General features: G+C 65.9%; 1 protein-coding gene across 1 annotated transcript in view; it reads right to left on the bottom strand.

The window, feature by feature from the left end:
• Positions 1-11,670, bottom strand: part of ERBB3 (erb-b2 receptor tyrosine kinase 3) — a 46,806-nt gene extending 35,136 nt beyond the window's left edge. The window contains exons 1-5 of the mRNA XM_033083104.1: positions 11,575-11,670; positions 7,607-7,793; positions 5,699-5,824; positions 4,078-4,143; positions 3,848-3,966 (exon numbers count right to left, since the gene is read on the bottom strand). Coding sequence (XP_032938995.1) covers positions 3,848-3,966; positions 4,078-4,143; positions 5,699-5,824; positions 7,607-7,793; positions 11,575-11,655 — 579 coding nt within the window. The 5' untranslated portion in view covers positions 11,656-11,670. The remainder of the gene's footprint in view (positions 1-3,847; positions 3,967-4,077; positions 4,144-5,698; positions 5,825-7,606; positions 7,794-11,574) is intronic.
• Positions 11,671-14,475: the final 2,805 nt, after the last annotated feature.

Raw genomic sequence — 14,475 nt, 5'->3', positions numbered from 1 at the left:
ATGGGCACAGCCATGGGCACAGCAGGACGCAGGAGCCGCTGTCGTTGAAGTGACGGCAGGCCTGGGGATGGACAGACGGACAGGTGGACATGGGATGGACACAGGGACACATGGACATGGGATGGACACAGGGATGGGCACAGCCATGGGCACAGCGGGACGCGCGAGCCGCTGTCGTTGAAGTGTTGGCAGGCCTGGGGATGGACAGACAGACAGATGGACATGGGATGGACATGGGATGGACAGATGGACATGGGATGGACACATGGACATGGGATGGACACAGGGACACAGGGATGGACACAGCCATGGGCACAGCAGGACACATGAGCCGCTGTCGTTGAAGTGTCGGCAGGCCTGGGGATGGACAGACGGACAGGGGATGGACAGATGGGATGGACAGACAGATGGACAGACAGACAGATGGACATGGGATGGACACAGGGACACATGGACACAGGGATGGACACAGCCATGGGCACAGAGGGACGCAGGAGCCGCTGTCGTTGAAGTGTCGGCAGGCCTGGGGATGGACAGAGGGACAGATGGACATGGGATGGACAGATGGACAGAGGGACATGGGATGGACAGATGGACATGGGATGGACAGATGGACATGAAGATGGACATGGGATGGACAGATGGACATGGGATGGACATGGGGATGGACACAGCCATGGGCACAGCCATGGGCACAGCGGGACGCAGGAGCCGCTGTCGTTGAAGTGTCGGCAGGCCTGGGGATGGACAGATGGACATGGGATGGACAGACAGACAGGTGGACATGGGATGGACAGATGGACATGGGATGGACAGACAGACAGATGGACATGGGATGGACACATGGACATGGGGATGGACAGACGGACATGGGATGGACAGATGGACACATGGACATGGGGATGGACACGGGGATGCACACAGCCATGGGCACAGCTGGACACAGGAGCCGCTGTCATTGAAGTGTCGGCAGGCCTGGGGACAGACAGACGGACAGATGGACATGGGATGGACAGATGGACATGGGGAAGGACACAGGGATAGATGGACAGATGGACATGGGGATGGACAGATGGACATGGGATGGACATGGGGATGGACACAGCCATGGGCACAGCGGGACGCAGGAGCCGCTGTCGTTGAAGTGACGGCAGGCCTGGGGATGGACAGAGGGACACATGGACATGGGATGGACAGATGGACATGCAATGGACAGATGGACACATGGACATGGGGATGGACAGATGAATACATGGACATGGGGATGGACACAGCCATGGGCACAGCCATGGGCACAGCAGGACGCTGGAGCCGCTGTCGTTGAAGTGTCGGCAGGCCTGGGGATGGACAGACGGACATGGGATGGACAGATGGGATGGACAGACAGATGGACAGACAGACAGATGGACATGGGATGGACACAGGGACACATGGACACAGGGATGGACACAGCCATGGGCACAGCGGGACGCAGGAGCCGCTGTCGTTGAAGTGCCGGCAGGCCTGGGGATGGACAGACGGACACATGGACATGGGGATGGACACAGGGATAGATGGACAGATGGACACGGGGATGGACACAGGGACACATGGACATGGGGATGGACACAGCCATGGGCACAGCCATGGGCACAGCAGGACGCAGGAGCCGCTGTCGTTGAAGTGACGGCAGGCCTGGGGATGGACAGACGGACAGGTGGACATGGGATGGACACAGGGACACATGGACATGGGATGGACACAGGGATGGGCACAGCCATGGGCACAGCGGGACGCGCGAGCCGCTGTCGTTGAAGTGTTGGCAGGCCTGGGGATGGACAGACAGACAGATGGACATGGGATGGACATGGGATGGACAGATGGACATGGGATGGACACATGGACATGGGATGGACACAGGGACACAGGGATGGACACAGCCATGGGCACAGCAGGACACATGAGCCGCTGTCGTTGAAGTGTCGGCAGGCCTGGGGATGGACAGACGGACAGGGGATGGACAGATGGGATGGACAGACAGATGGACAGACAGACAGATGGACATGGGATGGACACAGGGACACATGGACACAGGGATGGACACAGCCATGGGCACAGAGGGACGCAGGAGCCGCTGTCGTTGAAGTGTCGGCAGGCCTGGGGATGGACAGACGGACACACGGACATGGGATGGACATGGGATGGACAGAGGGACATGGGATGGACAGATGGACATGGGATGGACAGAGGGACACAGGATGGACAGAGGGACATGGGATGGACAGATGGACATGGGATGGACATGGGGATGGACACAGCCATGGGCACAGCCATGGGCACAGCGGGACGCAGGAGCCGCTGTCGTTGAAGTGTCGGCAGGCCTGGGGATGGACAGATGGACATGGGATGGACAGACAGACAGGTGGACATGGGATGGACAGATGGACATGGGATGGACAGACAGACAGATGGACATGGGATGGACACATGGACATGGGGATGGACAGACGGACATGGGATGGACAGATGGACACATGGACATGGGGATGGACACGGGGATGCACACAGCCATGGGCACAGCTGGACACAGGAGCCGCTGTCATTGAAGTGTCGGCAGGCCTGGGGACAGACAGACGGACAGATGGACATGGGATGGACAGATGGACATGGGGAAGGACACAGGGATAGATGGACAGATGGACATGGGGATGGACAGATGGACATGGGATGGACATGGGGATGGACACAGCCATGGGCACAGCGGGACGCAGGAGCCGCTGTCGTTGAAGTGTTGGCAGGCCTGGGGACGGACAGACGGACAGATGGACATGGGATGGACACAGGGATAGATGGACAGATGGACGTGGGATGGACATGGGATAGACAGATGGACATGGGATGGACACATGGACACAGCCATGGACACAGCCATGGGCACAGCGGGACGCAGGAGCCGCTGTCGTTGAAGTGTCGGCAGGCCTGGGGATGGACAGACGGACACATGGACATGGGGACAGACAGATGGACAGATGGACATGGGATGGATACATGGACACAGGGTGGGACACAGCCATGGACACAGCCATGGGCACAGCAGGACGCACGAGCCGCTGTCATTGAAGTGCCGGCAGGCCTGGGGATGGACAGACGGACATGGGATGGACAGATGGACACATGGACATGGGGATGGACAGATGGACACAGCCATGGGCACAGCCATGGGCACAGCGGGACGCACGAGCCGCTGTCGTTGAAGTGTCGGCAGGCCTGGGGATGGACAGAGGGACAGATAGACATGGGATGGACATGGGATGGACAGACAGATGGACAGATGGACATGGGGATGGACACAGCCATGGGCACAACGGGACACAGGAGCCGCTGAAGTCGTTGAATGCTGGCAGGCCTGGGGATGGACAGACGGACATGGGATGGACATGGGATGGACAGATGGACATGGGGATGAAGATGCAGATGGCTGGATGGACAGACAGATGGACACAAGGGTGGACAGACAGGCACATGGGTGGGGGATGGATGGATAAATGGATGATGGATGGATGGACAGACGGACACAGGGATGGATGGATGGATGGACACAGGGATGGATGGATGGATGGATGATGGATGGACGGATGGACACAGGGATGGATGGACAGAGAGACGGAGACAGGGGTAGGTAGATGGGCACACAGACACACGGCTGCACGGCTGGACGAACAGATGGACAGACGAACAGACAGACACCCGGGCACACAGACAGACAGACAGACAGACAGACAGTGGGACAGACAGACAGCCAGACGGACAGACGGACAGACAGACAGATGGACAGACAGACAGCCGGACATCCAGCCCCCCGACGTACGAAGCAGTCGGTGCGCAGGGGCCCGGTGCAGCCGCCCGCGCACTCCTCGTGGCAGCACTCGTTGGGCGCGCGGCCGAAGCAGCGCCCGTTGCACTGCGGGGCACAGATGGTCTTGGTCACTGCGGGGACAGCAGGGGGACACCGGGGGTCAGCGGGGGTCAGCGGGGGTCAGCGGGGGTCAGCGGGGCCGGGGTGACCCCAAACACCCCCCCCAGCCCCCCCGTACCCACATTTCTGGCAATCCTCGGGGCCCGGCCCCCAGCAGTGACCGCCGCAGCTCTCGTGGCACGGGGCACCTGGGGACAGAGCAGGGGTCACCAAAAGGGACACCAAAGGGACCCGAAACAGAGGGGGCACCTGGGGACAGAGCAGGGGTCACCCAAAGGGACCCCAAAGGGATCCCAAAATCAGGGAAGATCCCAAGCCCAGGGGTCACCTCAAAGCGAAGGGTCACTCCCAAGGTGACCCCAAACCCCAGAGGTGACCCCAAAACCAAGGGGTGACCCCAAAGGGACCCCAAACCCAGGGTGACCCCATAGCCCTGTCCCCTGTCCCTGTCCCCACGCACAGCCCTGGCCGTTGTCCCCATCCCTGTCCCCATCCCTGTCTCATGTCCCCTGTCCCCATCCCTGTCCCCTGTCCCCTGTCCCCGTCCCTGTCCCCGTCCCTGTCCTTGTCCCCGTCCCTATCCCCTGTCCCTGTCCCCACGCACAGCCCTGTCCCTGTCCCTGTCCCTGTCCCCTGTCCCTATCCCCTGTCCCTGTCCCCACGCACAGCCCTGTCCCTGTCCCTGTCCCCTGTCCCTGTCCCCTGTCCCTGTCCCCTGCCCCTGTCCCCACGCACAGCCCTGGCCGTTGTCCCCTGTCCCCTATCCCTGTCCCCACGCACAGCCCTGTCCCCTGTCCCCATCCCTGTCCCCACGCACAGCCCTGGCCGTTGTCCCCTGTCCCTGTCCCCTGTCCCTGTCCCCTGCCCCTGTCCCCTGCCCCCCATCCCTGTCCCCTGTCCCTGTCCCCGTCCCCACGCACAGCCCTGGCCGTTGTCCCCTGTCCCTGTCCCCTGTCCCTGTCCCCTGCCCCTGTCCCCTGCCCCCCATCCCTGTCCCCTGTCCCTGTCCCCGTCCCCACGCACAGCCCTGGCCGTTGTCCCCTGTCCCTGTCCCTGTCCCCCATCCCTGTCCCCTGTCCCTGTCCCCTGTCCCCGTCCCTGTCCCCATCCCTGTCCCTGTCCCCACGCACAGCCCTGTCCCCATCCCTGTCCCCACGCACAGCCCTGTCCCCTGTCCCCATCCCTGTCCCTGTCCCCACGCACAGCCCTGGCCGTGTCCCCTGTCCCTGTCCCCACGCACAGCCCTGGCCGTGTCCCCTGTCCCTGTCCCCACGCACAGCCCTGGCCATGTCCCCTGTCCCCGTTCCCACGCACAGCCCTGGCCGTGTCCCCTGTCCCTGTCCCTGTCCCCTGTCCCCTGTCCCCATCCCTGTCCCCACGCACAGCCCTGTCCCCTGTCCCCATCCCTGTCCCCACGCACAGCCCTGGCCGTTGTCCCCTGCCCCTGTCCCTGTCCCCACGCACAGCCCTGGCCGTGTCCCCTGTCCCTGTCCCCTGTCCCTGTCCCCACGCACAGCCCTGGCCGTGTCCCCTGCCCCTGTCCCTGTCCCCACGCACAGCCCTGTCCCCATCCCTGTCCCCGTCCCCACGCACAGCCCTGGCCGTGTCCCCTGTCCCCTGTCCCTGTCCCTGTCCCCACGCACAGCCCTGGCCGTGTCCCCTGTCCCCTGTCCCTGTCCCTGTCCCCACGCACAGCCCTGGCCGTGTCCCCTGTCCCCTGTCCCTGTCCCTGTCCCCACGCACAGCCCTGGCCGTTGTCCCTCACGAGCGGCTCCAGCCGCGTGTCCCTCATGATGTCCCTCCACTCCACCGTGTCCACGTGGCAGAGCTGCGCGTTCTTCTCGATGTACACACCGCCCGCCAGGATCTCTGCGGGGACAGGGGGTCACGGGGGGTCACGGGGGGTCACAGGGGGTCACGGGGGGTCACGGGGGGTCACGGGGGGTCACGGGGGGTCACGGGGGGTCACAGGGGGTCACGGGGGGTCACAGGGGGTGACAAAGGGTGACAAAGGGGGACAGACCCACCCAGACCTGCCCGGCAGCACAGGGAGGGGATGAGGACCTTGGGGACCTTGGGGGACCTTGGGGGACCTTGGGGACCATCCCCAATCCAAGGGACAGCACAGGGGACACGGGGGTGGCACCGCCCTGGGATGGGGACATTGGGGGGTGTCCCCAACCCCCCACAATGTCCCCAACCCCCCACGATGTCCCCAACCCCGGTGTCCCTCCCCACTGTCCCCCCCATGTCCCCAACCCCCATGATGTCCCCACACCCCCCCAATGTCCCCACCCACCATGTCCCCACTCCATGATGTCCCCAAGCCCCGATGTCCCCAATCCCGCTGTCCCCCGTCATGTCCCCACCCCTGCTGCCCCCACCACCGATGTCCCCAGCCCCCCACGATGTCCCCATCCCCAAGGTCCCCCACAATGTCCCCCAACACCCCCGCTGTCCCCCCCATGTCCCCTCCATTTCCCCCCCACTGTCCCCCCTTGTCCCCGTGTCCCCATCCCCGCTGTTCCCCCATGTCCCCCCCATGTCCCACCCCCGCTGCCTCTCTGTGCCCCCCTGTGTCCCCGTCGTGTGCCCGTGTCCCCATCCCCACTGTCTCCTGCTGTCCCCTCGCTGCCCCCCTGTGTCCACCCGTGTCCTCCCCGTGTCCCCAGCCCCGCTGCCCCCCTGTGTCCCCTCGTGTCCCTGTGTCCCCATGTGCCCCGCTGCCCCCCTGTGTCCCCTCGTGTCCCTGTGTCCCCCCCGTGTCCCCCCGTGTCCCCCCGTGTCCCCATCCCCGCTGTCACCCCGTGTCCCCCCGTGTTCCTGTGTCCCCATCCCCGCTGTCCCCTCGCTGCCCCCTCGTGCCCCCACCCGTGTCCCCCCGTGTCCCCGCTGTCCCCCTGTGTCCCCATGCCCGTGTCCCCATGTCCCTCCCATGTCTCCGTATCCCCAGCCCTGCTGTCCCCCCGTGTCCCCATGTCCCCGTGTCCCTGTGTCCCCACCCCCCCATGTCCCCGTGTCCCCCCCATGTCCCCCATGTCCCTGCTGTTCCTGCTCCCCCCTTGTGTCCCCCCTCGTCCCCGTGTCCCCTCCGTGTCCCCGTGTCCCCCCCATGTCCCTGTGTCCCCTCCATGTCCCTGTGTCGTCCTCATGTCCCCCTGTGTCCCCACGCCCGTGTCCCCATGTCCCCCCATGTCCCTATGTCCCTGTGTCCCCCCTGTGTCCCCCCATGTCCCCGTGTCCCCCCCGTGTCCCCATGTCCCTGTGTCCCTCCCCGTGTCCCTCCCGTGTCCCCATGTCCCCGTGTCCCCATGTCCCTCACTGTCCCCCCATGTCCCTCTGTGTCCCCCCGTGTCCCCCGTGTCCCCATGCCCCCCTGTGTCCCCATCCCCGCTGTCCCCTCGCTGTCCCCCCGTGTCCCCATGTCCCCCCATGTCTCCCCATGTCCCCGTGTCGTCCCCATGTCCCCCTGTGTCCCCACACCCATGTCCCCATGTCCCCCCGTGTCCCTCCGTGTCCCCTCCGTGTCCCCTCCGTGTCCCCATCCCCGCTGTCCCCTCGCTGTCCCCCTGTGTCCCCGTGTCTCCATGTCCCCCCGTCTCCCCATGTCCCCCCATGTCTCCCCATGTCCCCCGTGTCCCCGAGTGGCACCGGTGAGCTGGTTGAGGCCGAGCTGCCGCAGGGCGTGCGTGGCGTTGGGGTTGTAGTTGAGCAGCACGAAGAGCGCGAAGCGATCCTCGTAGAACTGCGTGCCGCGGATCACGCGCAGGTTGGGCAGCGGCAGCGCCGCGAACACGTTCATGGCGATCAGGATGTAGCCGGTCACCTCGCGGATGGTCTGCGGGGGCTCGCGGTCACCGCCTGGCCACGGCCACCATGGGCGTGTCCTGCAGCTGTGGTGGCCGTGGTGGCCACAGCCACGGTCCCTGTGGTGACTAGGGTACTGCCACAATGGGGACGTCCTCCCCTTGATGGCCACAGTCCCTGTGGTGGCCATGTCACCTCCAAACTGGCCATGGCCTGCACATGGTGGCCATGGCCATGGTTCCCCTGCTGGCCAGGGCACTGCCACCATGGGGACGTCCTCCCCTTGATGGCCGTGGTGGCTGTGTCACCTCCAAACTGGCCATGTCCTCCCCTAGCTGGCCATGGTCCCCATGTCACCTCCAAACTGGCCGTGTCCTGTACCTGGTGGCCATGGCCACGTCCTCCCTGTGCTGGCCAGGGCGCTGCCACCATGGGCACATCCTGTAGCCGTGGTGGCCATGGCCATGTCCTCCCTGTCCTGGCCAGGGCATGGCCACAATGGGCACGTCCTCCCCTTGATGGCCACAGTCCCCATGTCCCCTCCAAACTGGTCGTGTCCTCCCTTTGATGGCCATGGTCCCCATGGTGGCTGTGTCACCTTCACACTGGCCAAGTCCTCCCCTGGGTGGCCACAGTCCCTATGTGACCTCCAAACCGGCCACGTCCTGTACCTGGTGGCCATGGCCACGTCCTCCCTGTGCTGGCCAGGGCACTGCCACAATGGGCACGTCCTGCAGTGGTGGTGGCCATGGCCACGTCCTCCCCTTGATGGCCATGGTGGCTGTATCACCTCCAAACTAGTCATGTCCTGCATGTGGTGGCCATGGCCGTGGTCCCCACAGTGGCCAGGGCACCACCACAATGGGCACATCCTCCCCTTGATGGCCACAGTCCCCATGTCCCCTCCAAACTGGCCATGTCCTCTCTTTGATGGTCATGGTGGCCATGTCCTCTCCAAACTGGCCACATACTCCCCTGGCTGGCCATAGTCCCCGTGGTGGCCATGGCCACGTCCTCCCCGTGCTGGCCAGGGCACTGACACAATGGTCACGTCCTCCCCTTGATGGCCATGGTGGCCGTGTCACCTCCAAACTGGCCATGTCCTCCCCTGGCTGGCCATGGTCCCCATGTCACCTCCAAACTGGCCGTGTCCTGTACCTGGTGGCCATGGCCATGTCCTCCCCGTGCTGGCCAGGGCGCTGCCACCATGGGCACATCCTGCAGCTGTGGTGGCTGTGGTGGCCGTGGCCACGTCCTCCCCTTGATGGCCGTTGTGGCCATGGCCACGTCCTCCCTGTGCTGGCCAGGGAACTGCCACAATGGGCACATCCTCCCCTTGATGGCCACAGTCCCCATGTCCCCTCCAAACTGGTCGTGTCCTCCCTTTGGTGGCCATGGTCCCCATGGTGGCTGTGTCACCTTCACACTGGCCAAGTCATCCCCTGGCTGGCCACGGTCCCCATGTGACCTCCAAACTGGCCATGTCCTGTACCTGGTGGCCATGGCCACGTCCTCCCCATGCTGGCCAGGGCACTGCCACAACGGGGATGTTCTCCCCTCGAGGGCCACGGTCTCCAAACTGGCCATGTCCTCTCTCTGATGGCCATGGTGGCCATGTCCTCTCCAAACTGGCCACATACTCCCCTGGCTGGCCATAGTCCCCGTGGTGGCCATGGCCACGTCCTCCCCATGCTGGCCAGGGCACGGTCACCATGGCCACGTCCGCCCCGTGCTGGCCAGGGCACTGCCACCATGGTCACGTCCTCCCCTTGATGGCCATGGTGGCTGTGTCACCTCCAAACTGGCCACATACTCCCCTGGCTGGCCACACTCCCCGTGCTGGTCAGGGCACCGCCACAATGGGGACGTCCTGCAGCTATGGTGGCCATGGCCATGGTCCCCATGTCACCTCCAAACTGGGCACGTCCTGCACATGGTGGTCATGGCCGTGGTCCCCACAGTGGTCAGGGCACCACCACGATGAGCACATCCTCCCCTTGATGGCCACAGTCCCCATGTCCCCTCCAAACGGGTCGTGTCCTCTCTTTGATGGTCATGGTCCCCATGGTGGCTGTGTCACCTTCACACTGGCCAAGTCCTCCCCTGGGTGGCCATGGTCCCCATGTCACCTCCAAACTGGTCATGTCCTCCCCTTGATGGCCACAGTCCCTATGTGACCTCCAAACCGGCCACGTCCTGTACCTGGTGGCCATGGCCATGGTCCCCGTGCTGGCCAGGGCACCACCACAATGGGCACATCCTCCCCTTGATGGCTATGGTGGCCATGGCCATGTCCTCCCCGCACTGGCCAGGGCACCTCCACAATGGGGACATCCTGCAGTCGTGATGGCCGTGGTGGCCATGGCCACGGTCCCTGTGCTGGCCAGGGCACTGCCACCATGGGCACGTCCTCCCCTTGATGGCCATGACGGCCGTGTCACCTCCAAACTGGCCGTGTCCTGCACCTGGTGGCCACGGCCATTGTCCCTGTGCTGGCCAGGGAGCTGCCACCATGGTCACGTCCTGCAGCCATGGTGGCTGTGGTGGCCGTGGCCACATCCTCCCCTTGATGGCCATGGTGGCCGTTGTGGCCATGGCCACGTCCTCCCTGTCCTGGCCAGGGCACCACCACAATGGGCACATCCTCCCCTTGATGGCCACAGTCCCCATGTCCCCTCCAAACTGGTCGTGTCCTCCCTTTGATGGTCATGGTCCCCATGGTGGCTGTGTCACCTTCACACTGGCCAAGTCGTCCCCTGGCTGGCCATGGTCCCCATGTCACCTCCAAACTGGCCGTGTCCTGTACCTGGTGGCCATGGCCACGTCCTCCCCATGCTGGCCAGGGCACTGCCACAACGGGGATGTTCTCCCCTTGAGGGCCACAGTTCCCATGTCACCCCCAAACTGGTCGTGTCCTCTCTTTGATGGCCATGGTCCCCACAGTCCCTATGTGACCTCCAAACTGGCCGTGTCTTGCACATGGTGGCCACGGCCATGGTCCCTGTGCTGGCCAGGGCACTGCCACAATGGGCACGTCCTCCCCTTGATGGCCACGGTCTCCAAACTGGCCATGTCCTCTCTTTGATGGCCATGGTGGCCATGTCCTCTCCAAACTGGTCACATACTCCCCTGGCTGGCCATGGTCCCCGTGGTGGCCATGGCCACGTCCTCCCCATGCTGGCCAGGGCACTGCCACCATGGGGACGTCCTCCCCTTGATGGTCACAGTCCCCATGTCACCTCCAAACTGGCCATGTCCTGTACCTGGTGGCCATGGTCCCCACAGTGGCCAGGGCACTGCCACACTGGCCAAGTCCTCCCCTGGCTGGCCATGGTCCCCATGTCACCTCCAAACTGGCTGTGTCCGGCACCTGGTGGCCATGGCCATGGTTCCTGTGCTGGCCAGGGCACTGCCACAATGGGCACGTCCTCCCTTTGATGGCTGTGGTGGCCGTGTCACCTCCAAACTGGCCATGTCCACTCCTAGCTGGCCATGGTCCCCATATCACCTCCAAACTGGCCATGGCCTGTACCTGGTGGCCATGGCCGTGGTCCCCATGGTGGCCATGTCACCTCCAAACTGGTCATGTCCTCTCTTTGATGGCCACAGTCCCCATGTGACCTTCAAACTGGCCATGTCTTGCAACCACGGTGGCCGTGTCCCCTCCAAACCGACCATCTCCTCCCTTGGCTGCCTGCAGCAATGTCCCCTGTGTGTCCCCTGTCCCCTGTGCCCTGTCCCCTCTGTGTCCCCTGTCCCCTCCCAGCTGGCCGTGTCCCCTGTCCCTGGCCAGCCCGGTGTCCCCAGGTCACCTGGAGGAAGGACAGGTCCTGGCTGTGGTCGATGAGGACGATCTCCAGGTTGCCCATGACGATCTCGCAGTTGTTGTACATCTTGTGCAGGGTCTGGTACTGGTGCTGCGCGTCCCCGGTCACGCTCAGCCCGTTCAGCGTCCCCGCGCACACTGGGGACAGTGATGGTGTCACCGGGGCCACCATGGCCACTGACGGTGTCACCGGGGCCACCATGGCCAGTGGCAGCATCACCGGGGCCACCATGGCCACCGGCAGTGTCACTGGGGCCACTGACGGCATCACCGGGGCCACCACGGCCACTGACGGTGTCACTGGGGCCACCATGGCCACCAACGGTGTCACCAGGGCCGCCATGGCCAGTGGCGGTGTCACTGGGGCCACCACAGCCACTGACGGAGTCACTGGGACCACCATGGCCACCAACGGTGTCACTGGGGCCACCACGGCCACTGACGGTGTCACCGGGGCCAGCATGGCCACTGACAGTGTCACTGGGACCACCACGGCCAGTGGCGGTGTCACCAGGGCCACCATGGCCACCGATGGTGTCACCAGGGCCACCACGGCCAGTGGCGGTGTCAATGGGGCCACCACGGCCACCAGTGGTGTCACTGGGGCCACCACAGCCACTGACAGTGTCACCAGGGCCACCATGACCACCACGGTCAATGGCAGTGTCACCAGGGCTACCACGGCCACCAGCAGTGTCACCAGGGCCACCATGGCCACCAACAGTGTCACCGGGGCCACCATGGCCACCGACAGTGTCACTGGGGCCACCATGGCCACCAACAGTGTCACCAGGGCCACTATGGCCACCAACAGTGTCACCGGGGCCACCACGGCCACCAGCGGTGTCACCAGGGCCACCATGGCCACTGACAGTGTCACCGGGACCACCATGGCCACTGATGGAGTCACCAGGGCCACCATGGCCACCCCTGCATGGCCACCTCACCCCCTTGGTGTCCCTGTCCCCTCCCAGCTGGCCCTGTCCCCTCCATGGTGGCCCTGTCCTGCTCTTGAGGCCACGGTCCCCATGGTGGTCCTGTCCCCTCTGAGCTGGTTGTGTCCCCTAATGCGGGTCCCTGTCCCCTCTGAGTTGGCCGTGTCCTGCACGTGGTGGCCGTGGTCGTGACCCTTCAGTGATGGCTCTGTCACCCCTTGAGTGGCCATGTCCCATCCTCAATGGCCCTGTCCCCCCCTCAATGGCCCTGTCCCCTCCATGATGGCCCTGTCCCCTCCATGGTGTCCCTGTCCCCTCCACGGTGGCCCTGTCCCCTCCACGGTGGCCCTGTCCCCTCCATGGTGGCCCTGTCCCCTCCACGGTGGCCCTGTCCCCCCTTCAGTGGCCCTGTCCCCTCCATTGTGTCCCTGTCCCCTCCATGGTGGCCCTGTCCCCTCCATGGTGTGCCTGTCCCCTCCTCAATGGCCCTGTCCCCTCCATGATGGCCCTGTCGCCTCCATTGTGTCCCTGTCCCCTCCATGGTGGCCCTGTCCTTTCCACGGTGTCCCTGTCCCCTCCACACCCCCACACCGTCCCTGTCCTTTCCCTGACGCCCCCCCCAAAATCCCTATCCCCCCCACCATGTCCTTGTCCCCTCCACGCCACCCCACCCGCGCTGTCCCTGTCCCCTCCCCACCTCCCCCAGCGCTGTCCCCGCCCCGGGTCCTCCCCCCCCGTCCCGTCCCGTCCCGTCCCCTCCCCGGCGGCTCCCGGAGCGCGGTGCCCGAACCGGCCGGGCGAGGCTTGCGCAAGGCGGGCGCCTCGGGCACGGCCCCCCCGCCCCGCCACGCCCGCCCGGACTTCGGCCCCGCCGCCGCCCCGGGCCGGGCCGGGCCCCGCCGACACCCCCGAACCGGGACCGGGGTCCCCGAGGACACCCCCGAACCGGGACCGGGCCCCACAGACACCCCCGAACCGGGCCCCGCGGACACCCCCGAACCGGGACCCGCGGACACCCCCGAACCGGGACCGAGGTCCCCACGGACACCCCCGAACCGGGACCCGCGGACACCCCCGAACCGGGACCGGCCCCCGCGGACACCCCCGAACCGGGACCGGGCCCCGCCGACACCCCCGAACCGGGACCGGGACCCGCGGACACCCCCGAACCGGGACCGAGCCCCGTGGACACCCCCAGCTCCGGGGGCGCGGGGTCCCCGCGGGGGTGCCGGGCTCGGTGTCCCCCCCCCGGTGTCCGTGGGCGCACAGAACCCCCTTTGTGCGCGGGGCCCCCTCCCCTGTCCCCGCACAAAGCCGCGATTGTGGCGGGCGGGATTGGGGAGGGGGGGGTTCCGAGCCCCCCAAACCGGGACCCCCGGGGGCACCGAGGGGTGCGGGGCCCCCCCGGAGCCGCAGACGTGACTCAGGCTCCGAGCGGGGAGGGGGGGGCTGCGCTCAAAGGAGGCTTTGTCCGGCCCGGGACCCCTCCGGGGGCGGCCGCGGAGCTCGGGGCACGCTCGGGCAGGGCCCCCCCGCCCCGGCCCGGGCTATTCGAGCACGGAAGGGGCTAAAAAAAGGTCCCAGCTGCGATGGCAGCGGCCCCCAGCCCCGGGAATGGGCACGGGGGGGGTCCGAGCAGGGGGTGCCGCGACCCCCATGAAACACCGCGGGGGGGTCCGCAGGGTTTTGGGGGGCAGCCGCGACCCCCGGAGCCTCGAACGCGCTGGGGAATCATTAACGGGGAATCATTAACGGCGGCTCCCGAGGGGACTGGGGGGCGCGACCCCCGCGTGCACCTGCCCGAGGGGGGGTGGGGGGCGATGCTGGGACCCCCCCCCCCCCGCCCTCCCCGGGCGCCGCGGCGGCGGCGGGACCGGGCGTTATCAGCTCGGGGCCCCGCTGGCAGCTCCGGCACGTCCCCGCTATCAGCCGCGTGCCACCGCGGCCCCCGC

This window comes from Catharus ustulatus, chromosome 31 (genome assembly GCF_009819885.2).
Source record: "Catharus ustulatus isolate bCatUst1 chromosome 31, bCatUst1.pri.v2, whole genome shotgun sequence".
NCBI lineage: Eukaryota > Metazoa > Chordata > Aves > Passeriformes > Turdidae > Catharus > Catharus ustulatus.
This window is presented reverse-complemented; position numbering and strand designations above follow the sequence as displayed.